At 45.2% G+C, this 26,472-nt stretch overlaps 1 protein-coding gene across 1 annotated transcript in view; it reads left to right on the top strand.

Moving 5' to 3' along the window:
- The window catches only part of ANXA2 (annexin A2), a 44,361-nt gene extending 18,255 nt beyond the window's left edge, over nt 1–26,106 (top strand). Inside the window, exons 4-13 of the mRNA XM_067748755.1 lie at nt 9,651–9,745; nt 13,001–13,114; nt 16,420–16,510; nt 17,456–17,535; nt 19,378–19,437; nt 21,392–21,485; nt 22,084–22,179; nt 23,199–23,257; nt 24,381–24,503; nt 25,734–26,106. Coding sequence (XP_067604856.1) covers nt 9,651–9,745; nt 13,001–13,114; nt 16,420–16,510; nt 17,456–17,535; nt 19,378–19,437; nt 21,392–21,485; nt 22,084–22,179; nt 23,199–23,257; nt 24,381–24,503; nt 25,734–25,793 — 872 coding nt within the window. The 3' untranslated portion in view covers nt 25,794–26,106. The remainder of the gene's footprint in view (nt 1–9,650; nt 9,746–13,000; nt 13,115–16,419; nt 16,511–17,455; nt 17,536–19,377; nt 19,438–21,391; nt 21,486–22,083; nt 22,180–23,198; nt 23,258–24,380; nt 24,504–25,733) is intronic.
- The last annotated feature ends 366 nt before the right edge of the window (nt 26,107–26,472 follow it).

Genomic DNA, 26,472 nt, shown 5'->3' with positions numbered 1-26,472 from the left:
CAAGACATGAGAAGTAAAGTTTGTAAACAATTTTTTTACATTGTTATTGAGATATAATTCACATCTCATACAATTCACCTATATAAAATGTACAATTCAGTTTTTTTAGTATATCCACTGAATTGTACAGCCATCACCACAGTCAATTTTGCAACGCTCATATTTCACCTTGAATTTGTCAGTTGCGTAGGAAATGGACATAAGATAGTGTATACAGCATGATCATACCACCACAATTTTTTTTTATGTCAGAAAGAAAAAGATAAAAGGCATTATTAACTGATATATAGAATTATGGGTAATTGATTCTTTTCCTGTGTTTTCGGTATATTCTGTTTTTTCCAATTTTTCTGTGGTGACATGTATTACCTTCATAACAGAAAGCAGTAAACTAAATTAAAAACAAAAATGAAGTCATCGTAGTTGAACAACATGGGTTTGAACTCCACTTACACGTGGAGGTTTTTCAACGCTAAGTACTACGGTGCTACGCGGTCAGAGGTTGGTTGGATCCACAGATATGGAACTGAGGATAAGGAGGGCCGACTATAAATTATATGTGGATTTTCTGCTGTTGGGGGTATCGGCACCCCAAACCCTCCAGTTGTTCGAGGGTCAGCTGTAGTTGGGAAACTCACATTCCTTTTGGTTTTTTCTCCTTCCCCTTGATCTTTTTAGATACTAACACTAGTTTAAAAAAAATGAGCTAATTAAGATCTTACCTTCCCTTTTAGAATGCCTTTCACTTTAAGTGTAATTAGGAAGCTCATGCCCCACCTTAACTGGCTCTGTCTCAAACCCTTTTCCAGGAGAATACAATGCAAATTAATTGGTGTTTCCCTGACATCCAAGGAAACAGGGTAAACCTCAAATGCTGATACAAACAAAGCCAAAGGACCGTGAAAAGATGACCCTCTGGGCCTCCCCTCTCAGGGTAGCCCAGGTGTGTGTGCGCACGTGTGTGTGCGTGTGCCGAGTGTAGAGCATGCTGGGCATTACCTGTACTGCCTGATGTACGTCCGCTTCCCTATCTGAGTACTCGCAGGCAGAAGGGCTGTGAGCAAGTCAGCTGTGGCCTAGGGTTACTCACTGCTCTTAAACCCAAGGATTGTAAACCGAGGCAGGCCTGCAGTGGAGAGAGTTAGGAGGGGCAGACCTGGGTGACATCTATAGGCTGGTGCTGCCTAGACTGGTCAGAAGGCCCCAAAACAGCTCTTATCCCTCCCTTCTCCTCTGCCCTTATCTCTCACGTGAGCTGCTAGGGCATTTGTCCTTATTTATTTATAAAATATTTATTTATTTGGTTGTGCCGGGTCTTAGTTGCTGCAGGTGGGCTCCTTAGTTGTGGCACGTGAACTCTTAGTTGTGGCATGCATGTGAGATCTATTTCCCTGACCCGGGCCCCCTGCATTGGGAGTGCGGAGTCTTACCCACTGCGCCACCAGGGAAGTCCCTGTCCTTATTTTTACAGGCCTCCTTGCCTCATCCATTGCAGATTCTCTGTCTAGCTTCATCTCCAGGCTATTCGGTGCCACAAACAGAGCCTTTGCTCTCTCAGGAGTGTGCAGCCCGCTTCTAGTGGGAGTGTTGGCGCACTTCTGACATCCAGGCAGTTCCCACTCATCTTGGCCTGAGCTGATGCACCGCCTCTTCTCCGAGCTTTCTCTAAGTGGGAGGCAGAATCATTTATTCCTTGATCTGTGTCTCATTTATAGCTCTTGCCACATTGTGTTATGGTTATTTATCTATGGGTTTGTCTCTCCCACCAGAAAGTGAGCTCCTTGAGGGCAACGACTTTATTTCATTAAACTTTTCTAATGCCCAGGCCCCTGGGATCATGTGAAAAAGTACATATTTAACCTGAATAGTAGTGAAAATGTACACAGATACCGGCATACAGGTGAGTGCAGAGTCAGGATATGTGGCTGGCAAGAGAAGGCAGCAGAAGGCAGTTCCAGAATCCGGACCATATCCCCGAAGGATTAACAGTCCCCTAGTAAGCTTTGATCCTTTTTTCCAAAAGGAATTTAGCTCACACTTGTAAGTTTGCTTTGTTTTTGGTTTGAAGGGATCTCAGTGTTCCCTGAGCATGTCACCTAAACCAAATGGAGGATTGCTTTGTGTATGCTCTGGCTTGAGGTAGACTCTGCAATTACTTACCTTAATTAATGTCTAGTTAGAAACTGAATAAAGCCATGCAAAAGTAGTAATATTGCTTAATTAACAAGAGGTTTCTGAGACTTAGATCTGTAGGAGTCTCTTGGTCTAGATTGGCCTTGGGTTAAATATATACTGCAGAGTGTACAACACAGCTGTGAATGGTTTACCATATGGGTCCAAATAACTAGAAAGGAAAGTCAGCTAAATTAGAAAAGGATGAATCTAGACTACATAAAATAGATTGTAATTAGAAGCAGCACAACCCCGGAGTTAGTGTAAGTGCCAATAAACTGGTACAGCTTCGGTCTCTCTCTGGAAGGGGAGGGTAATGAATTGCCCTATTATTATTGCCAGTTTTGATTTTAGCAGTATTTGTGTTCTCCGGAAGGGTTGCAGAAGCGGGTGATTTTTCCCTCCCTTATAAGCACAAGTATAGAAGCATACGGCAGCAAGTTTCTGCGCTTATTTTTTTCTTATACTTCGGAAATGGAGCTGCTTAAGATTTCCAGCGTGGCCGAAAGACTTAACATCCCATGGCAGTGGGAAGCAAGCCAGGATATGTATTTTTGGTTTCACCTGCACACCTGGAGGTATATTCATTTAGCTGAGACAGCAATGAGGAATGTATTCTCTCTTTTTTTTGCGGTACGTGGGCCTCTCACTGTTGTGGCCTCTCCCGTTGCGGAGCATAGGCTCCGGACGCGCAGGCCCAGCGGCCGTGGCTCACGGGCCCAGCCGCTCCGCGGCATGTGGGATCTTCCCGGACCGGGGCACGAACCCGTGTCCCCTGCATCGGCAGGCGGACTCTCAACCACTGAGCCACCAGGGAAGACCAGGAATGTATTCTCTTGAAGATGCCAGGAGGCAGATTGGCTCTGAAAAGTAGCTTCTCTCCCACTGGAGCGGCATCGGAGATGTGGGCCCAAACTAAGAACCCCCACGCCTGAGTGTGAGCACGCTTGTGGGAAAGGCCTTTCTGCCCCACGTAGCCCAGGGCCTTCTCACTCTAACCATCCTGGAAGTGAACAGGAGGGAACAAAACCTTCCCGTTGATGAGGACTTTCCTTTTGTGTTCAAGCTCACTTTAGACTGAATTCTCCTCTTACAGCACTGCTGGGAACAAAGAGGGACCAGTGCTGAGTCACGGCCACCTTTACTCAGGGCACAGATTTTCTGATTTTTTTCAAGATGATCATTGTCTACTGGGGTAGGTAGATGCCAGACTCATGCCAAGGAGCCTGTGAAACATGGGTGAAGGAGTCCCTGGTGCCTTTCTCATTGTAGGCATCGGATGTGTTGCCTGCCTGTCAGCTTTTTTTTTCCTGTAAAAAATGGCTACCCCTTTTCCATGAGGAAATCCCAATACCGGTGACACCCAGGGACGATGGAAGTCACCACGTTCAGGTGTCAGCAGTGCTGAGACAATAACTAGTAACTTCTCTGTCGGCTGAGTTCAGGGCGGGTATCAGTTTCTTTTACATCTGTTCAGATTTTTTTACTTCTGACTCAGGAAGCTGGTAGAGCAACAGGGCACAAATTGGTGCTTTCATTTTATGCATAACCCTTCATTTGCAATTTTATTTGATTTCGATCTTGAGTAGTGGCCTTTGTGTTTTCCTGCTGGTCCTGTAGAGTATCTCAGAAATGTAATTATGCACAGAAGGCAGACAGGGTTCCAGATTATTAAAATACCCCAGTGGGATTACCAAGGAGACTGTACTTAAATCCTTTCTAAGGGACTCAGCTGAGGTGAGACCAGAGCAGAATGGAAATAGAAGAAATTTGATTTCTGGGCCCAATCCTCTTCTTAGGCACTTAGCTAAACCACGCTTTCCTTGAGTCGGGGCAGGCAGCACCGTGGCAGATGGTGGGAAGGGTACTTTGGGCAACAGTGTGTGTGTGAGTGTCTGTGTGCGTGCATGTGTTTCTCTGTCTCTAAAATCACTCTTACTGGCATTTTAGGCTCCCACGGAGTTATGAATGGCTATTTCCAGAAGAGAGTCTTCTAGCTCTTTCTCTTGAAGAAAACCTCAGTTGGGTTAGCTCAGTGGCCACGCATTGTTACTGGGTGGCAAATCATTATCTACAGATTACTCAACGGGTGTACATTTGTATGGTCTAAACAGTAAGTCCAGTTCTGTAGACAAATAGACACGTTACTGTCTCCAGTCCTTTTTAGCAACAAGATGGAGGAGTGTGGTAGAAAGAAGTACCAGATTATAATTCAAAAAGGTACAAACGTGACTCATAGAGATATAGGATAAACACGTGGCAAACATTTATTTAATTCATTGAGATAGGGCTGGTTAAAAGGGAAATTTGAGAGACTAGGTGTTTATAAACACTGAGGAAAGAATGTTGGAAGAAGATTGCTAGGCTGGATACAAGACCGTTAATGTCCTTCAGGGCACTGAAGCCATAATCTTGGGGGCTATCCTTTCTACTGGACCAAAATCTACAGGTTAACACATAACCCCATAGAGCCTATGCCGTGATCAGTAGTGAGTAGCAAGTTGAGTGAGAGCGTGCCCTGGAGAAACAGTCTTGGATGGGCCTTTTAGCCACACTGGGAAGACATGTTCCCTTCCTTTTGCCTTATTTTCAAGTTTTGGATTATTTTCTGTAATAGGAGGCAGAATAGCCCAACGTAGATATTTAATCCTGGTTTGAATCCCAGCTCTGCAAGTGACTTGCTTGTGTGACCTTGGGTGAGTCCTCGTCTTTTCCTCATTGGTACAATGGGGATGACACTAACACCCATCGCACATGGACAGGATGACAATTGCAAGAGAGCTTTGTACAAAGCACCTTGTAAAATGCCTGGCATGTAGGTACTCAGTGAATGGTTGATACTATCAATATTATAATAAAATAAAACCCATGGGTCTGTGCCTTCTGCTCTCTGTGGCCTGCCTGTGACCTTGTTGTAAAGATGGTTTCTGAGGTTTGATACTGATATGCCCAGTAACCTAAGCCAAGTCCCGGTTTTACCTGTGATCTAGATAAGGAGCGGATCTGGGCAGTTTTCCTTTATCTTCTAACTAGTCAGTCAGCCCTGCCTGGAGGGCCTCCTGAGTCCTTTATCAAACACAATGAAATCTGTTTTCTCTGTGCAGTCAGTGTGCCTTGGCAGATGTGAGTCAGATCCTGTGCAGAATGGCCTCTTGGTTCCTGGCCATGAACAGTAAAGATGCACATTTTCCATGCAGTGCCAGATGTGGAGCTGATTGGGGTTTCCACCCGCGGAGAGGAGGAGACTCCAGGAGGCCCATTTTGTGGGTTTGGATTCAGCCGTTATTTTAGACTGCAAGTGTTCTTTGTTTTAAAAATATGGCTGATGTTTTAAGGAACCCACGACCCCACAGTTTTCTATGTGAGCCCTGCTGTCAGCGGTGCCTTCCCATGGCATCACTTGCCGAAGCTGTGGCTTCAGGTGACTAGCACTTAGAACAGGGACTGATTTTTTTTCAGATGCCCTAGAGTGTGGGAAGCATTTCTGTAGTTAGCTGATAAGATTAGTTGGCCATTTTCATTCAAGGAAAAAATGCTTAAAAACTTTCGTGCTGCTTTCCATCAGGAGCCAGATAAATTTGTGTCTTAGTTCCTCACCAGTCTTGAAAATCTTAACTTCTTTTAGTGTTGAAAAGACATTTAATGTCCCTCAACAGAGGATTGGATAAAGAAGATGTGGTACATACATACAATGGAATATTACTCAGCCATAAAAAAGAATGAGATAATGCCATTTGCAGCAACATGGGTGAACCTAGAGATTATCGTACTAAGTGCAGTAAGTCAGACAGAGAAAGACAAGTATCATATGATATCACTTATATGTAGAATCTAAAAAGATGATACAAGTGAACTTATTTACAAAACAGAAACAGACTCACAAGCCTTCGAAAATAAACTTACGGTTACCAAAGGGGAAAGGTTGGGGGGAGGGATAAGTTAGGAGGTTGGGATTAACATATACACACTACTATATATAAAATAGATAATCAGCAAGGACCTACTGTATGGCACAGGGAACTCTATTAAGTATTCTATAATAACCTATATGGGAAAAGAATCTGAAAAAGAATGGATATATGTATATAAACATGTATAACTGAATCACTTTGCTGTACACCTGAAACACAACATTGTAAATTAACTATACTCCAGTGTAAAATAAAAATTAAATTTAAGAAAGGCATTAAAAAAAAATCTGCCTGAATCACAGAATTTACTGTGTTCTCCCCCACATTCTGTGGGATCCTGCACCCATGTCATTGTTTCCCAATGTGAGGCTTTGCTTGGATTACTTTGTGACCTTCTGTATCAAACACAAGAGGAATGGGATGGGAAAATAGGCATTATTCACATTTATTGTTTTCTTTATGCGTTTGCTTCATCCACGCAGTTTCTTTTCGACCCTGGGCTCCTTCCCTCAGCAGAAACTTCCCTTCTCACTGGCACAGGAGCAATCGGAAAGTGCAAATCCAGAGAGGCAGAGCCTCATCTGCCGTCGTCTGCACCTACGTTAACCTTGTTTAAATGTAAAGCTTTCCTGGTGTACTGGCACTTGCTGTGCATTTGTTGACGGTGATTGTGCTGACATAGGTAGCTGAACGTTCAGCCCTCATCCTTCAGCTGCATCCTGGGCAGGAGTGGTGAGTCACCAGATGACCCTTGCAGCTTCAACCTGGACTGGACTGTTTTCCACAGGAATAAACCGTCTCACCAGTTATGATGCCAGGTCGAGAGGAAGCAGCACTGTTCTGAAGATAAGATGGTGAAATCCCACTGGCAGATGTGTGCATTCTGGGGTTCCAACACAGGACGTGCCTTCCATGGCTTTGAGTAGGCCATCGATCCTGGGCACTATGATTTATTTTCCTCTTTCTAGTTCAATTTGAAACTTGCGCACAGTGGTATGGGAGGAGCAGCTGATGCAGGTGAGGCCCTCGGAAGGAGGAGGGGGCTTCCACTGGCAGAAATAGTCTCCATTTACTTTCTTTGTAGTTGCTGGCATTAGCATCTGTGCAGTGTATCAGATCTTTCATTGGTGAGGGGTCCCAGCATGCTCGATGCTGCATTGCAGCAGTCTGTTTGTTGGGTAAGTAATTCAGGTAAAATACACTTAGATGCCTTCAGGCTCTAGTTGTTGCTGAGTCCCAGGTGAGATTCAGGTTAACCACCCAGGCTCTTTACGGGGATTTCCAGTAACTGGATTGTATTCTGACTCTGTTGGCTGAATGCTAAGCTGCTATGAACAGAAAGGTTCATTGTTTGGTTGCTAAGAGAGGTTTGTTTCAATGACTAAGAACAGGGGGCTGCACTGAAGTTTGTGGCGTGAGCTCTTTTCAGGTGTTATTTCTTACCAGGGTTGTTTGAACAAAGGTAAGCATTTCTTTCCCTAAGATTGTAGTTGACCCTGCACCTCACAGAAGCAGTTGGTAGAAGCGATTTAATAGTCTTATACACAGGCAGATTTCCAATGACCTTTCCACTTCCCACCCATGCTTTTCCATCTCTGTTGGCGATTCTCAAATAAAGAATCACCAGGGAGCTGGTTGAAATGCTGCTTCCCAGGTCCAAAGTCCACAAGATTCTTTAATCATATCTCAGAGGGCAGGGAGGCCCAGGGAGCTGTGTTTTTTTTTAAATTTTCTTTAATTTTTAAAATTGAAGTACAGTTGATTTACAATATTATATTAGTTTCAGGTATATAACATAGTGATTTGGTATTTTTGCAAATTATACTCCATTATAGGTTATTACAAGATAATGGCTATAATTCCCTGTGCTGTACGGTATATCCTTGTTGCTTATCTATTTTATACATATTTTTTTTTTTTTTTGGCCATACGTGGGCCTCTCACTGCTGTGGCCTCTCCTACTGCGGAGCACAGGCTCCGGACGCGCAGGCCCAGCGGCCATGGCTAACGGGTCCAGCTGCTCTGCAGCATATGGGATCTTCCCAGACTGGGGCATGAACCCGTGTCCCCTGCATCGGCAGGCGGACTCTCAACCACTGCGCCACCAGGGAAGCCCTATACCGTCATTTTAAATGTCTGTATATTATCCCACTATAAGGACAAAAACATTTATTTAATCAATCTACTATTAGACATTTTCCCCCTTTATTTTTTGCCAAAATAAGCATCTTTGAAACGATCTCATATTCAGCAGTTGGGTTTCTACGTTGACACCGGCTACTCTGAAAATCAGAGCTGAAGGTATAAATGCTGCAGTTAAGGTAACTAACGTATTGGTATGAATTCACTTAAAAATGAGTATGTAAATACAAAAATGTTACTTATTTTTATACCCAGAAATTCTAACTTTCTGCTTTTTGATCTTTCTAACACACTTGAGAGTTTAGAATACCTTCTTTGTAAGTCTGCTCATTGCCTCTGTCTCAGAGTATTATCGTTCTGACCTTTCTGTTGCTTTGGAACTCCTGATTTCCTATAGGCTGGGCTGTTCGCAGTTCACGTGTGACCCTGGAGGCTTAACCACTCTGCTCTTTCTCACTCAGGAATTACCTATCCAGTTATGGCAAAGACTTCTTTTTATTAAACAAAGTTCATAATCAGTCAGGAGAGAGACCTTCACTTTCTGAATTCTTAAAATAGTGCTTCCTTAAGTTAAATGGCATGTTAAGAGTATTTCTGATATAAAATTGGAAACTTTCAGATACCAGAAGGCATTGCTTATCTTTGTAAATACACATGTTCCAATTAAAATAGGTACTAAAATATTTCGGTGGTACTTCAAAACTCCCAGTTTAGATTTAGATTAAAACATTATTCTTTTTAATAAAGTTACAAAATTGATTATTAAAATTGCCTATTGAATATTAAAAGCAGTGGAACATTTATTTTCCTTACAAAACAATTTAGTCTTCAGTAAGTAGGATTGTATTAATCAGTTATGCTATTAAAATACAACTGCCATATTAAATCTGACTCATTTGTCATGACATTTTATATAATTATAGAAATTGTACCTAGCTGCTTATATAGCCATAATCCTGCAATAAATATAAATAATTGTCTGTATTACTTCAGGTCGCGGTTACTGTCTATTAAAACCTCAGTTAAATGGTAATTCGGGGACCTTCCTTTAAAATCTTTCTAAATCTTTGTTGTTCCATGGGACTGCCAAAGCCCCACAAATGCACCTCGTACTGTTGAGTCCAGAAACCCAATTTATGAATGAAATAGTTTTTTGTTGTTGTTATTTTTGGTTTTTTAATACAGATACTTAAAAAGGTCCATTTAGACTTGAGGTTTGAGGCTGTTAGGAAAAACAGAAAAGAGGGTATACATGTTGGGTGGAGGGTGCTGACAAAAAGAAAGAAAACATCTTAATGTCTTGGCATTTCACTTTAGGGACTAATATATACATTTCAGGTTGAAAAAATGCTTAAAACCTTCTATGTAAGCCCAGAGAACTAGAGCATATGGCTGAGTAACTACTCCCTACTTGTGTCTTCATAGGTGTGGATGAGGTCACCATCGTCAACATTTTGACCAACCGCAGCAATGCACAGAGACAGGATATTGCTTTCGCCTACCAGAGAAGGACCAAAAAGGTACAGCAGGTTCAGGGATGGAGGGCATTCCATGTTGAATTTCAGTTCCTCAGCCATTGCTTTTTCTTTTTGTGAATTCTGGCTCTTCCCAGCAAGCGCCTCCTGGAACCCTAGGAGATCCAAGGTTTTCCCCTTACATCCTGTAAGAGTCACAACTCACATATACGTGTCCCCTGCGGTGCTTGGAGCTTATGCATAAAGACCACACCCTCTTCCACCCCAGAGGGTGTAAAGGGAGCAGTTCCGGAAATAGAAAGGATCAGGGAAAACAACAGGTATCATTTATTGAGTGCTAACCTTTGTGCCAGGTATGCCGTTCTCTACACGTGGCCACTCATTTCATCTTTATGACTTCTGCTGGTTCTTGATAAAATGTTTTAAATTTAATCTTGGGACACTAGCCTCCATTTGAGTATTGATCCTGACACACTCCTCTCATTCTTAAAAAAATACAGTTGAATTCCTAAGATCTTTGCAACCGCCAGGTTTAGTTTAGTAGCTCATTTGGTCTCTAGGTTGTCTTCACCTTGCCATGCTCTCACTATTTAAAGGGTCTTGTGTGCCTTTTTCCCTTGCTCGTCCACGAGTGGTTAAGGAACAGCCCAGCACTTGTTCATCCTTTATTTTGTCACAGTGTTAGGAAATTTATTTTTACAGACAGGCTGCTTTATTTTTAACTTCTTGCTATTAAAAGCTTTCGATTTATTCTTGGACGGTGCAGTAAGCATGGCTTCCTGCAGCTCCCGCTTGACTTATGGCTTTCACTCGTAGTCACAGTGGAGGTGAGCTGGAAGGAGTCTAGAAAAGACATTTCTGCACTTGGAGTTGACATGACCACCAGGGTCCAGGAAGTTGCAGGTCACACCCTGCTATATCTCCCTCTCCCACCTCTCAAAACAGTTGGAAAGGACGTAAATAGGAAAGCATGCAGCTTGTTTCCTCTCATATGCATTAACATTTTTCTTCCAGCTAGACTGACATTAATCTACTACAGTGAGGCATGGAAGGGAGTGTTTATTTCTCCACTTTCCCAAAAGGATCTGTGAGCTGGTAGAGCTGAGTTCCAGTTGGAGCAGAAGGCCCACCTCTTTGGACAATATGCCTGTAATTGCTCCTTCAGCTGTCACTTAGAGAGTGTGGTCTTGGAACACACTTGGGTGTGGACACATAAGTGTACATAGAAATGTAGAAGCCTGGATTTCGATTTCAGATGAGATGTATGGAGGACAAAGCTCTCACATACCCTGTTGGAGGGATGATGTTACAGAATCATGATGGGTTTGGTGACCTCACAGGCTTCATGGTGGGCTGGGGACAACTCACTATCCTATGATTCTTGATACCTCTTAACCCTGGGCTAAGGAGAATTATCACATTTTAAGAAAGATACATAAAATAATGGAGAGACTTTCTGAAGGAAATCCTGAAAGAAGAACCTTATTGTTTGCATAATAAAGGAGAAGGCCCTGTATTGTACTTTAACAATAGGGACAGAGGCTGCCTAGGTGAGGGGCTTGAACAGCATGGGTACAGCTAGTAGAAGTGGACAGGAACTGGGACAGAGGATCAATGTTATATTTCTTTCATGTTCAAGCAGATGTCAGGTTTCTCCGTAGAAGGAATGGTCATATTTTATTTGTCAAACATATCTGGACAAATATTCTTTGCTAAGTGCAAAGAAAGCCCTGTGCTTGACATTATGAGAAGCAGGAAGTTGGCTGCCCATAAGGAGTTTATTATAGAAGTGGAAGAAGTCAGTAGGTGCCCAAATGCTATTTGAAGTCTGAACAGAGAATGGGTAGAGGGGAGTGTCAGGGTAGGCTAAGTTTGGAATTACCTAACCTCAGAGTTCCACGCCGGAAAATTGGTGCTATAATTGGAAGGTGTAGCTTTCTAAAGTTCTCTCCTAAGTGCTATGTGTTACTAGGACTTCAGGAAGCAGGAGAAAGTAGGTGATGAAAGGGTTGGGCCAGATGATTTCTAAGACCCATCTCAGTCCTCGACATCTGTGAATGATTGGAGAAGATTCTCTCTGAAGCAGGCTGCCCATCACCTCTTAGAGCCTGCACATGCCTCTAGGGGCTAAACATCGTAGATGCCATGGGTGCTGCTGGAAAGCAGGAGAGGAAGAGAGAAGAGGGGGGAAAAGTGAAAAGAAAGAAAAAAAAAATTATAACAGGAGAGTTCAGCCATCACTCAGTGCCCATGATTTGTAGGAAATCTAATCGCCGAGGAAGCATCTGTCAAAGCCACATCGAATTGGGATATCTGTCTGCCTATGTGGGTGCTGACTCAGGCCTCTGACTTGAAATCTGTCAGTGGATTTTAATGGTAACAGTGGGAACCTTTAAGAAACAATATATAGCAGGGAAGCCCCGCGGTGAATGGGGAGGGCGTTAGTCCCCACCATCTCGATAATACCGTTCCAGTTTGGTATGGAAAATAGAGGTTCTCTCAGTCTTAGGTGAAGTGTCTTGCATAGGAAAGCTTCATGAGATCACTTCTAGCCAAGTGGGGGCCTCTGGTTCCACCTGGAGACTTTCTGGAGCCACCTCTGCACAGCTGCACAAAACCTTTCACAGGAGGATACCAGCAGGCCACAAGGGTTCTGCTTCCTTGGAGGCTCCCCACTTTGATCACCTCCTCCTTAGCAGGGGCCTTGACCCTAGAAAGTGCCCTGTCTTAAATAGGCTGTTACCACGTGCGAGTGTAAGCGTATTGTAAACTGCATTCACGCATAGCTTTCTGAGGCATTGCATGCTGCTCTGGTTTCCTTTTACTGACTGGACGAGAGGGCAAAATCAGCTTGGATTTTAGGGGATTTTACCGGCGGAAAGTCTGATCTTTCCATTTCTGACCTTTGGGTCTGCCAAAGGGAATGCGGTTGAAGGATACTTTGACCGAACACCCCAGAGTTGTCAAAAGAATCACAACCTGCTTTACAAACACATGCCTCTATTTTTTTTTTTTTTTTTGCGGTACGCGGGCCTCTCACCGTTGTGGCCTCTCCCGTTGCGGAGCACAGGCTCCGGATGCGCAGGCTCAGCGGCCATGGCTCACAGGCCCAGCCGCTCCGCGGCATGTGGGATCTTCCCGGACCGGGGCATGAACCCGTGTCCCCTGCATCAGCAGGCGGACTCTCAACCACTGCGCCAGCAGGGAAGCCCCCACATGCCTCTATTTTTGTCTTACTAGTTTTAAAGGGAATATTGGTTACCAACCAAGTTTTCCATGTTGTTGCCTGTGTTTCTGAAGGAACTTGCATCAGCACTGAAGTCAGCCTTGTTCGGCCACCTGGAGACAGTGATTTTGGGCCTATTGAAAACACCTGCTCAGTATGACGCTTCCGAGCTGAAAGCCTCCATGAAGGTAAACACGTGTGAGATGCAATCTCTGTCAAATCCGCCATTAATATTTGTGAATTACAGCTTCCTGAGTGTAATTAGGTGATTTTCAGTTATGTTGAATTCTCATTTGGAATCATTTTTGGGGAATGAACTGAAGCTATAAGGCTCAGGATTTGTACCAAAAATATTTCAATTACTTTTTTTAAGACTGTAAAGAAATTTCATGATGCAGAGAAGTCAGTTACCAGCTGCTACTGCTTGGCACCTGGGCAATTGGAATACCATTTGGAAAAACTACTTCCTTGATTACACTTCCTCTTTAAAAAAGATTTGTTATGATATTAAGGCAAAAGTAAAACTCATAGCTTTTGTGAAGTGAAGCTTAACAAAAATCTGCGTATGCCGTTTTGGTTGTCTCTTCTGACCTCCTTGCTGGTCCCATTGTTTGATTCAAATTTTGGGCAAAATCAGAGCATCACAGTGCACATAAAGGGTGATTTCAGCTCGTGAATGGTTCCTGTGTTTTGTTCAAAGTATCAAGGCACATGCTACTGTCTTTTGTTTGTATTTTGCAAAGTTATTTTGAACATGGATTTTTTAGGTTAAATTAGATAGTAAAAATTCCAGGTTGTAAGTTCCCCTGAATTTTGTGTGTACCTACAACATCGAGTATTATATAAATGGATTAGATATATAAACATAAATGCATGTTTAATGGCAAAGCACAGAACCCTTTTCGTTAAGTGTGCCTGCAATACTTTGAATAATCTGACACTGCCCTCTGCTGGTAAAACTGGGTAAAGCCTCAGAGTGGAGGGAAAGCTGTAGTTCTGATTTTTTATTCTAAGTCCGAGTGCATTTTCTGTGATGCCACCATTTCTGAATTATGGAGAGACAGAGCTGTAAGTCAGTCACCAGCTAATGTCACAGTTCAGTTGTCATCCCTTCCCCCACAGAGCACCTCGAGAGGGAGGCAGCTTCCCACTGGGTATTTCCAGGGCCCAGAAGTTGATAGCTCAGGGCTGCTGAAAGATGTGCTCTGAAATCAGTTTTCCAGCTTGGCCCAAGCTGTGCTCAGTTTATTTGAGCAGACTTGCTCTGAGTTTTCTAAGTAGACTATATTGGACAGAATGATAAAATGTCAACAACACTTAATGATCCTGTTTAATAAAAAGAACACTGAAAACACTCAGTCTTGGGACCTTCGGAACCATGGATGAGCTGGCCTCTCCTAGGTTTCTTCTGACCATCATCACTTCAGATCAGTTTATCTTATTTTTGCCAAGAATTCATTTAGTTGTGATTTGTGCAATTTTATAAGTATCTGTTACTAGGTATTAGTGACTTGAAACAGACCTGCTTGAGCTGTCAATCACCATTGTAATCTATGTAATTGGGCCCAATGAAAGGTGCTTTGACTGCTAGATCTTTGACCTTGTGCCAGCTCTTCCATTAGCTATCACAGCTGAGTACCCTTCTGAAATCCATAAAGCTTGGAGTGACGTGAACTGAACTATGCTTTAAAAAAAATCTGTTTTGACTTCTGGCAATACCAGTGGCAATATCTGCCGTATGTTACAGTAGACGTTGCCCTTGTGATGGGAACTGTGGACAGTCTGTGGAGAGCCTGGGCCAAGTTTGAAATCGCCAAGGTCACCTTTAAATATAGAGGAAAAAATGCTATTAGAATTCTCTGATATTAACATGGGTATATCAGTGATGAAAGAAAACAAATCTTCTATTGCTATACCTGTTCTACGTTTCAACAGTGTCAGGATATAGCATTTCTTCCAATGCATGAGTTATTTTTAGACTCTATTACATATCCTTGAGATTGAAAAACTGCCCCCTAAAATATTTGAAGATGCTTGGTCATCTCTTTATAATATCTGTATAGAATGTTGTGTAGACCTTTGGCTAAGAAGGGAAGAAATTTTGGCTTTGCCAGCACCTCTACAAATCATGATTAAAAACTCTGGGAGGAAGAGGCCTTGGCTCAGATTAGATGAGGAATAAAATTCAAAATTAAGTATTCACCTGAGGCTTAGCTTCTATAAACCACTGTTTTAGGGGCATATAAACTCTAATAAGTTTAATTAATCGCTGACACACTTTTCACGTGGATAAGTAAGTTTCTTATTGTATTAACACCTCATAATTGATTTACATTTTAAACAGTTGTCATTCTGCTTAGTTCAAAGTGATATTTCCATACTCGGAAAGACAAGTATTAGAGAATCCTGATTATTAAATCTTGACTTTGATCATGAAGCCAGCTTTGAAATACAAGTTTCATTGGGTCCTTTCAAGCTCTCTGGCATGGCAGCTCGGAAGTGTATGTATTAAATTTGAATAGATCACCCATCAAATTCTTCCTCCTTCCTAAGGTGTTGGTGTCTAGGTTTACCTGGCGCTTCATTATTTCCTTTTGCTTCTCTAAAATGCCCGAAGAGTGCATCGCACTCGAGCAAAAATGGAAGTACAAGAATGAAATTTTTAACACTAACCCAATTTTACATTTCAAAGAGGTAAAGCTAAAAAATTTATCTTATCTATACCTTTCCCTCGTAAAAGACTTGCTGCAATCTAATGATGCTGGCTGCACATGACAGCATAAAATCTCTGTGTTCCTTTGTTTTAAATTTCTGAGCAGAATTGTACAATAAAGAAAATTATTTCTCATCTATTAAAGTAATGGCCGATTATTAGAGAAGTTGAAAAATAAAGAAACATAGGGAGACGATAAAGTTATTCAGTTTATAAACCCATCGCCAAAAGGCAACCGCTTTTAACATTTTGGTGTATTCCATTGCTGTCTCTTCCCATTTCACTATATATTTATATATAGTGGGAAAAAAATTTTTTTAATGTAGTTGAGCTAAAAAAAACTTGTCAGTTAAACCATCTTTTATTTTGATGAAGCTTTTTTTTTTGCGGTACGCGGGCCTCTCACTGTTGTGGCCTCTCCCGTTGCGGAGCACAGGCTCCGGACGCGCAGGCTCAGCAGCCATGGCTCACGGGCCCAGCCGCTCCGCGGCATGTGGGATCTTCCCGGACCGAGGCACGAACCCGTGTCCCCTGCATCGGCAGGCGGACTCTCAACCACTGCGCCACCAGAGAAGCCCATTGATGAAGCAGTATTTTAAAGGAATAGAATATAACTTTACCTTGTGCTGAGGAATGCAGTACAGATCCCTCAGGAGGAATGCAGGAAGGGGCGTGCTACACACCCGGTCTGTGTGTGTAGTTTACCTGACTGAGGTCAGGGAAGTGGGCTAATGGCCTGGAGGGCTTTCCCTGCTGATGTCTGCGATGCCTGGTTCGCAGGGGCTGGGGACCGATGAGGACTCCCTCATTGAGATCATCTGCTCGAGGACCAACCAGGAGCTGCAGGAAATCAACAGAGTCTACAAGGAAAGTGAGTAGCCCCAGTTCTGTGGTGCACCCTCTCAGCCCTGTTTCTGTGACCCCCATCCTGGCCTGCGGGGCTGGTGTTCAGGATAGGGTGCCTGTATTACTTGTGGAGAAATGCTTGCCACCTGGACCGTCCAGGGGTCTGCTCTGTTCCAGGTCCCTCTCCTCCATCTCCTGATGGCCTGGGTTTTGATGATGATGTTCCCCTAGAACTAATACAAAAGTATATACAGGAGCGAAAGCAGAGAAAACAAACAAAAAAGAAAAAAGAAATCTGGTGGGGAGAAGTAGAAAGTATTTTACATGGATTTCTTGGAATGGGTGCTGTCCAGTTTCTGCTGAGGAGGTTCCCAGCTCTTGACTGTGTGGATCACTGTTGCAAGAGGCACGTGGACCTTTGTGCACCAAGCAGTGTAGGAGACCCGGGTGGAGTAAATGATGCAGCTTACATGTGTACGTGGTACCACTACATTTAAACAGAGATGCTATTTTGAATAATAAAGTACACATTCATTGAAAAGTACTCTTTAATTCTTACTAGTTTTTGCCATTGTGCATTTTCTCGATCAGTAGATAATAAACCGCAGTTGTGTATGTGTGTGTGTGTGTGTAGTCCTCCAAGTTTTTTAATGATCCAAATAAGTATAGTCAAGAAGTTTGGGAACCAGTATTTCAGCTACCCAGGAAGTCACTGATCAAAGGTGAGCTTGAAGATCCCTGGTCTGATCCGGTTCTGCGTGTCCCTTGTCACTGATAATAGCATTGGCTCTGATTTTATGAGGGTAAAGATCATTCCAGAGAGTCCACCTCCTTTGGGTGGGTACCTCCATGCTGCCACAGCTGTTTCTGCTTTTTAGAGGCTCAGTGGGCAGGGGATAAGTGGGACGGGTGGCTGGCTGGCTGCACAGGCAGGAAGCGTCAAACCAGATATGTTGTTTTGTTTTCCAAGTGTACAAGACCGATCTGGAGAAGGATATCGTTTCTGACACGTCTGGTGACTTCCGCAAGCTGATGGTCGCCCTCTCGAAGGTTGGTTTCCAGTTTATTTCTTTGTCCTTGCTTCCTCCCAAGGCAAGTTGCGCGTCTCATTTTATACCTGGGAATGAATTAACTCAGTCCTCTGTGCCTGCATCAGAAATTCCAGCTGCATTTTCGACAGTGGGTTTGCACTGTCACTGCAGAGTTGTCATTTTTGTATAATAGGATTTCTTATCCTGCAAAACCGTATGGTCAGGTGGACTTTGGGGCCAGAGGAGGAAGAAGCGGCTCTCAGCTCCTGACCTGGATTTACGTGCCAGCCCTCACTGTGACTCGGGGAAGGTCATTTTGCCCCTATCTGTGGTCACATAGGACCCAGTGGCAAGTGACCCTCTGGTTTCTTTCACTTGCTTTCATTTCTTAAGAGACGGTTTGCCCAGGTAGTGGTTTCCCTGGAGCGGTCTTTGCTTGTTTGCTAATGTTAGCACATTAATGTGGATGAAAGGCATTTCCTTCCTTAGTCTGAGTTCTGACCCGAGTGCAGTTTAATGTGTATTAGCTGGGCGAGGGAAGAGGAAGTTTCCCCTGGGAACCCTGATGACAAATGGTCGATGGGCATGCTGTGTCCTGCCCACGCACCTCTCCATCACCATAACAGCTCCGTACTCCCCTCCCCAGCTCTCTTCTCTACCACGTGCCCTGCATACCGCCACCCAGCCATCTTTTTTTTTTTTTTTGCGGTACGCGGGCCTCTCACTGTTGTGGCCTCTCCCGTTGCGGAGCAACAGGCTCCAGACGCGCAGGCTCAGCGGCCATGGCTCACGGGCCCAGCCACTCCGCGGCATGTGAGATCTTCCCAGACCGGGGCACGAACCCGTGTCCCCTGCATCGGCAGGCAGACTCTCAACCACTCTGCCACCAGGGAAGCCCCCACCCATCTTTTTGAAATCCACTTGCACCAAGCTCCTGATCAACAGACATTTCTGCTGCATCAAATCCAAACTCTCAACTGCCTTTAAGTGTCTTCTGTCCGCTGGCCCTCCCTAACTTAGTCCTCCTCGCTAGACTTCCCTCCCGCTCACCTTCTCCTCGGCTGGGCGCACATCACTCCCCTGTGCCACTTCTCCTGTGCGGAATGGCTTCTCCTGCTTCCCACTGCCAGCCTCATCTGATGGAGCCTTTGCGCTTTGCCTCAGCTGTACCCCATTGTCCACAGACTTTGCTGACGATTCTGCCTGACAGATTTCTGCCTTCTTTTGCATTTCACGTCTACTTAGAGCCACAGATACTGTGTTGTTTTACCATTTATTCCATGCGTATTTCTCCATCTGGGCTGTGAGCTCTCTGAAGGAAGGAGCTAAATATCATTACCTTTTTTAGGGGGAGGAGGGTAGATTCTGTAAGGTGCTTAGCCCAGAACTGGGTAACAAGAGGGTATAGCCCCCACTTCACTGCCTCAATTATTGTAACAATCCTTGGTCTTACCTAGACTTTTTGTTTTTAACCTAGACTTTTTTTTTTTTTTTTTTTTTTTTTTTTTTTGGCAGTACGCGGGCCTCTCACTGTTGTGGCCTCTCCTGTTGTGGAGCATAGCCTCCAGACACGCAGGCTCAGCAGCCATGGCCCATGGGCCCAGCCGCTCCGCAGCATGTGGGATCTTCCCGGACCGGGGCACGAACCCATGTCCCCTGCATCGGCAGGCGGACTCCCAACCACTGAGCCACCAGGGAAGCCCTAACCTAGACTTTTAAGTGAAGAAAAATTTCAGGAGGGTGTTTATTCAGTAAATAGTGGCTTACATGAGTTGGGGAGAAAATAACATTTTCAGTTTTAAAATGTACCAAGAAATACATTTGATGTTCTTAATTTTTTTTTTTTTTTTTTTTCCTGTAGGGTCGAAGAGCGGAGGATGGCTCCGTCATTGATTATGAACTGATTGACCAAGATGCCCGGGTCAGTGCCAAGCTTCTTGGTGTTCGGGGTTTTGTTTCCTAGTCTCTGGATAGTGGGTATAGTTATCCATCCTGCATAACAAATTACCTCAAACTCAGTGGCTTAGAACAACAAGCATTTATTATCTCTCAGTTTCTGTGGGTCAGGAACTGGGAAGTGGCTCAGGACTTCTCCTGAGGTTGGAGACAAAGGGTGGACCAGGGCTGCGTCATCTGAGGGCCTGACAGCTTCGGGAGGAGGTAGTAGTCCCCCACCCATGTGACTGTTGGCAGGAGGCCTTACTCTTTTTCCACGTGGGCCTCTCGAAGGGGTTGCTTGAGTGTCCTCACAGATGGCAGCTGGCTCTCCCCAGAGTGAGTGATCCAAGAGACACAGCCAGGAGGAAGCCAGGTGCCTTTTATGGTGTAATCTCAAGAGTCACACACACTGTCACTTCTGTCGCGCTCTGTTCATTAGAGGCGAGTCACTAGGTCTAGCTTCCAGTCAGTGGGAGGGGAAGTAGGCTCCACGTTTGGAAGGGAGGAAGGTCAAAGAATTTGTGGGCTTCGTTTTCACTTTCTGGAAGCTGTGGTTATAAGGGGATATACCCTTATAATGCTGGTGTCAGTTACAGGTCAATTTCTGACTCACATTTGCTCATCTAGGCTTTGCTTGTTTCTGCAGGGTGTGATGCTGGTGTTCACACTGGTGGGCATTTGCTACAAACACACACTAATAGAATTCACAGCACAGAACAGTGGGAGGAGATGGTAGAGGCACAGACGGGGATAGGAAGGCTTACTGCCCTTGGTGGTGGGGGAAGAGGTGAGAGAGGCAGAGGCCCTTCCTTCTTTTCTGGCTGAATAGAACTGCTGGTTCTCATTCCATAATCATCCAGAACTATTTGTGAAGCTGATTCAGATCACTGTGAACTACATGCCTTTCCCAGACGGTCGACAGCTGTCTCGAAGTATTTCATAAGAGCTGAAGAACAAAATCAATTTTAATCCGTTTTAGTTTTAAAATTCAGTATATTTCACATAGCCCACTTAGCAGGAGGTAGAAAAGGGTTTTTTTAATTTATTTTTTATTAAATTTATTTGTTTATTTATTTTTGGCTGCGTTGGGTCTTCTTTACTGCGTGGGCTTTCTCTAGTTGCGGTGAGCAGGGCCTTCTGTTGTTGCGGAACATGGTCTCTAGGCGCGCGGGCTTCAGTACTTGTGGCTCCCGGGCTCTAGAGCGCAGGCTCAGTAGTTGTGGCGCACGGGCTTAGTTGCTCCACAGCATGTGGGATCTTCCCGGACTAGGGCTCGAACCCATGTCCCCTGCATTGGCAGGCGGATTCTTAACCACTGCGCCATCAGGGAAGTCCCTAGAAAAGTGTTTTGCAGCTCCCAGATAGTGGATGGTCACTGAATAAGTATCGGCTCTTGCATAAGCCTTTCTCCCTCCTTCCCTGCCATTCTTTGTGTCACTTATAGCCCCTAAATTTTCCAGAAACTGAAAATGTGATTGGACCAGCTTTTTTTTTTGTTTTCAGCTCCGTCATTTCCAGAGTCTCTAGGAATTCTGGGGGTGGGTATGTGACTTGTAGCTGTCTTCAGTAGATGACCAGTAGTTGATGTGCTATTGAACGTGCCGAATGGAGGAGAGCTGGGTGTGCCAATGAGCATTGGCTTGTCCTTCCGTATATGAGTAGAGGTTCTTGGTCATCCCTTCGGTGTTCAGGGAAGGAGATTTCTACAGCATCACCCTCACGAACAACCTCCTGTCATGCTGTATGTCTGTGCTTCAGGAAGACTGCTCTTAAGACTTTTGACCTAAACAGCACATTTTTCCTGTGTCTGCAGTGCAATCGTCCTTTCTCATTTTGGCGTTCTGAATGTATAGGTTTTGGGGTTTTGTGCGTGACGGGTTTTTAATGACCTTGCTCTGGACTGTGGAATTAACTTTCGTGGTCGGTTGTGCTCGTAGGAACTCTACGACGCTGGCGTGAAGAGGAAAGGAACTGATGTTCCCAAGTGGATCAGCATCATGACCGAGCGGAGTGTGTGCCACCTCCAGAAAGGTGAGTGCTGTGCTGGGGAGGTCTTAGAGCACCAGGGCCAAACCGGAGGGCCCTCTCCAGTGGGCCAGCTGGGTGTCTGTGTTGGGGCTCGGGTCTGCCAGAACAGAGTACACTCCCCGCTTTGTACCCTCTCATCTCACCCATTTTTCCTCACCAAGTCCATTCATCCTTCTTTCCCATTTTGGATCGTTTTTTTCCCCTAAATCCTTCTGTTTGGTGCTTTGTTGTGCTGCCTCTTCTCGTCTGGATCCTTTTATCTTGCTGTATCTGTTGAAGTAATGGACTTAGTTGGGTGCTATGTACTGTTTCTCGTGGCCCAGAGAAAGTGGGTTCCACGCCAGAGAGATGAAGATGGTCAAAACATGTGGCTGGGGCAGTGTCATTCAGGACAGGTGCACGGTACGGCTGTCCCGCGGCACCTGGTACAGTGTCAGCTCTGGTCTGCATGGCAGTCCCTAACCCTCTAGGACGCTATGATTATCATCATCTCTGTGTGTGTGTGTGTGTGTGTGTGTGTGTGATGCATAACCGTGTGGGTAACCATTGATAGCTTTGACTAGTAGCTCTGTTATAATACTTATCTGTTGCTTTTCTTTAGTATTTGAAAGGTACAAGAGCTACAGCCCTTATGACATGCTGGAGAGCATCAAGATGGAGGTTAAAGGAGACCTGGAAAACGCTTTCCTGAACCTGGGTAAGCAGGTGTGGCCCCCCCATCCCTAGTGGACATCAGCTTTCGGTCAGCTAGCTGTGCTGAAGCAGAAGTAACAAATGGCCATCCTGTTAATTCAAGTGGCTTTGGGAGACGTGAGACATGGCTTCTTTACATGATTTGGGTAGTTTCATAATCTTCACCGTATGAATTTAAGACACGGAACTGAAAAAGGGCTTACGTTGGTAGAATGGAGCGTTGCCCAGGAGGAATAAGATAACCAGAGAGGGCTTCCCTGGTGGCGCAGTGGTTGAGAGTCCGCCTGCCGATGCAGGGGACCACGGGTTCGTGCCCCGGTCCGGGAAAATCCCACATGCCGCGGAGCGGCTGGGCCCGTGAGCCATGGCCGCTGAGCCTGCGCGTCCGGAGCCTGTGCTCCACAACGGGAGAGGCCACAACAGTGAGAGGCCCCTGTACCACAAAAAAAAAAAAAAAAAAAAGATAACCAGAGAAAGGGCTCTCTCCATTGGGGGAACTCACACATCCATTTGGGTTTCTGCATTGCTCAGAGTCCCCTGGTTTAAGAGCACAGTTGGGGGACTTCCCTGGTGGCACAGTGGCTAAGAATCCGTCTGCCAATGCAGGGGACATGGGTTCGAGCCCTGGTACGGGAAGATCCCATGTGCCGCGGAGCAACTAAGCCCGTGCGCCACCACTACTGAAGCCCGTGGGCCTAAAGCCCGTGCTCCCCAACAAGAGAAGCCACCGCAATGAGAAGCCCGCGCACCACAATGAAGAGTGCCCCTGCTCGCCGCAACTAGAGGAAGCCCACCTGCAGCAATAAAGACCCAGCGCAGCCAAAAATAAATAATATATAAATTTATTTTTTAAAAAAAAGCACAGCTGGCTGATTCAGAGGATTCCTGGTTTTCCCTGAGCGTTTCCCATTTTGCAGAGCCCATTCCTGTTACGTCTGGTCATCTGGTGGTGCCCCAGGTCAGGGCTTCGCCCCCTACTGGTGGAGGAGAGAGGAGTTACTGACCCTTTTCTTCTCTCCACAGTGCAGTGCATTCAGAACAAGCCCCTGTATTTTGCTGACAGACTGTACGACTCCATGAAGGTAAGGGCGACTGGCCGAGAGGTCCATGTTTCCACACTAGGCTTTTTCTTCCTTTGTGCCCCAGACGAAAGCTCCTGACTAGTGGATGGAGGAAGGGACCCCACTGTCTAGGTGCAGGAACACACTAGTCAGCTCTGCTTTTATGTGACAGGTGAGAAAACCACCAATCTGTCTTCTGTTTCTCCCAACTACTTGAACACGTGTTTGTGTACAGGTAGAAAGCAAAGTGCCACGGGAGAGAGAAAAGGCTGGATGGTGATCATGTCAGATTCCTGTTCAGATTTCTCAGTGATTCCCTCCTGGTACCCCAGAGTAAGGACAGACAAGGAAAAGAGGTTCTTAAGCAACCACTAGGCAGTAGACATTGTGCGACTTACTTTATCTTAAATCATTACCAAAACACCTGTGAGGCTTGTGTGACTCTTTTCTTTCTAGATGAGGAGAATGGAGCTTGGAAAGCTTCAGCTTTCTTGAGGTTACATAGCCAAACTTGAACTTGGGTCTGTCTGACTCCAAAGCCAGCCCTGCACTTTTCCCTTAAATGGACTGTCTCTTCCCACAGTCGCATCCCCTTTTCCACGCCTTAGATGTGCCTTGTGCCTTATGGCTTCCAGGCCCTTGCCGCCTCTTCCTGGGTCATCCCCTTGTCCACACTGCCTCTCTCCCGTCTCCCCTCAGGTTCCATGTCAAGTATGGCCCGTTCTCTGCTCTGAGGTTCTGGATGTAAACTTTAGTGGTCCTTTTTGCTTGTACCATTCAAAATGGCATAGAGCCACGGTGAGCGTGGTAGCATGTGCTCTCTAAGCCCCCGAGAGCCAGGAGCTTTGTGTTACGTACGTAAACTCGCGCACTTCCGGACCTGAGCCTTGCAGTGGTTAGCGCTCAGTTCACGTTTACTGAATGTACAGCATGGGGGCTTTGTGCCGATTTCATGCTGGTGTGTTTGGAATTCCAAGGCGCTCATTGTTCTTAAGGGAGCAGTTTTGCGGTTATCTTTGCAGTCTCTTAGAGGGCGGCATCAGGAACCCAAATGAGTTCCATGCGCAGGAGAACTCACTAGACTCTTTTTTAATGATTAACATTGTCAGCGAATTATAACTCGGAGCGTAAATTTGACTTTCAGGGCAAGGGCACTCGTGATAAGGTCCTGATTAGAATCATGATCTCCCGCAGTGAAGTGGACATGTTGAAAATCAGATGTGAATTCAAGAAAAAGTACGGCAAGTCCCTGTACTATTACATTCAGGTAAGGCCCCACCTGACCATCAGAGGGCTGGGAGTCCTGGGCAGGTGCCTGTCAGAACAGTGGCAGAGGGCTTCCCTGGTGGCGCAGTGGTTGAGAGTCCGCCTGCCGATGCAGGGGACACGGTTTCGTGCCCCGGTCCGGGAAGATCCCACATGCCGCGGAGCGGCTGGGCCCGTGAGCCATGGCCGCTCAGCCTGCGCATCCGGAGCCTGTGCTCCTCAACGGAAGAGGCCACAGCAGTGAGAGGCCCGCGTACCACAAAAAAAAAAAAAAAAAAGCAATGGCAGAATGGCGGTTTTCTGTTTTCTAACTCCCCGGGGAAGAGATGCTAGTCATCAAATATCAGGGATTTATTTTGAAACTGCTATTAGGATTTGTCCTGGCATCTTACAGAATCAGGCAAATATTTCATATTTCCCACACATATTCTGCAGTGACAGTTGGTGCTCATGACAGTGATCCTGCAGGACTTGCTGACGTCCTGAAAAGACTTAGATCAATTTAATCTACGTTTTATTATATTTCCATGTCTTGAAACTCCTCTGTGATAAGCCTGGCAACATTTCCTCACTCAGAACTCCCATCTCTCCCCTCCCCATTTAGCCTGTCCCTGTTTTGGAGGGATAGAGTGTTCGTACATAAGAAGCAGTTGCCTTCACCGTGGTCCCTCCCACTGTGTTTAATTCAGACAGATGTTGCAAACCCCTCTTTCTGAAAGATGCTGAAAATTTCAACGTCGTGTCCGTGGTTACCAGGGATGAATTTAGAGCTGGGTTTGCTATAACTAGGTTTACTAGGGCATATGTTTAAAATTCAGGGAGGATTTAGACTCAGTAATTATTTCCTTAACTCATCAGCTTATTCCCACGTGACCTTAAGAGTCCACGAAACAACACAGTCAGGCAGGAAGGTGCCTCGCGTGTCTTCTCTGGAAGGATGTGGGCCAGGGAGAAAACAGGTGCTGTTTGCAGGACCTCAGTGCAGGAGGAGCAGACTGGGTTCTGTCCTCTGGTCACTTACCATGTTAATCCCCAGGACCCTGTGTTCTCTCTACCCTTGTGGCAATGATCTCCCCTGGGCCGCGATCCCTGAGGGTCCTCTGATGGTTTGGGTGTGTCTGGGCAGGTCCCACAGAGGCTCCATGTGCCGTGGGGCCTGCTTGTGTGTTTCTGCAGAGTGTGGGTCTTTCTCCTGACCCTGAATTTCTTTTTTCTCCTTGGCCACTTATAGCAAGACACCAAGGGTGACTACCAGAAAGCGCTGCTGTACCTGTGCGGTGGGGATGACTGAAGCCCTCAATGGCCTGAGGGTCCAGGATGGCTGCTCTGCGCTCCCAGCTAACAGTTCTACACAATCAGCTTGTGGCTAACAACCCCCTTGTGCCCATCCCTGGGAGGATGACGTTAGTGCTGCCCACCTCACCTGCTCCATCCTTAGTTTAGTTGCCTAAGCATTGCCTGCCTTTCCGGTCTAGTCTCTCTTTACAGTAAAAGAAATGAACATTCCGAGGAATTGGAAGTGAAATCTATGATGTGAAACACTTTGCCTTTTGAGTACTGTGTCGTAAACAGATGAATAAACTGAATTTTTACTTTAGGAACAAGTACTTTGTTGACCTTGCTCTCAATTTAATTGTTTCAAAATCAAACGTGCTTAAGGGTTGTATTGTTGGGCCGGTAAGGCTGTCCCCTTGAGGAAGAAGGCTCTAGAAAGGAGCTGTCCGATATAGTAGCTGCTATCCAGATGCGGCTATTTACATTTAAATTTATTTAAACGAAATAATTAAAAGGTCAATTCCTCAGTCAGTCTGTCCACATTTCAGATACTCAGTATCCACGTGTGGTTAGCACCTAGCGTATTGGACAGCACAGGCAGCGTACATTTTCATTATAATAGAAGGTTCTATTGCACAGGGGATGATAGTACCTATGGGGGGAAAAATCCCAGAATGACCCCTTCATCTGCTCAT

This window comes from Pseudorca crassidens, chromosome 1, assembly GCF_039906515.1.
Source record: "Pseudorca crassidens isolate mPseCra1 chromosome 1, mPseCra1.hap1, whole genome shotgun sequence".
NCBI classification, from domain to species: Eukaryota; Metazoa; Chordata; class Mammalia; order Artiodactyla; family Delphinidae; genus Pseudorca; species Pseudorca crassidens.
The sequence above is the reverse complement of the archived record's forward strand: the minus strand, read 5'-3'. Positions and strand labels throughout refer to the sequence as shown.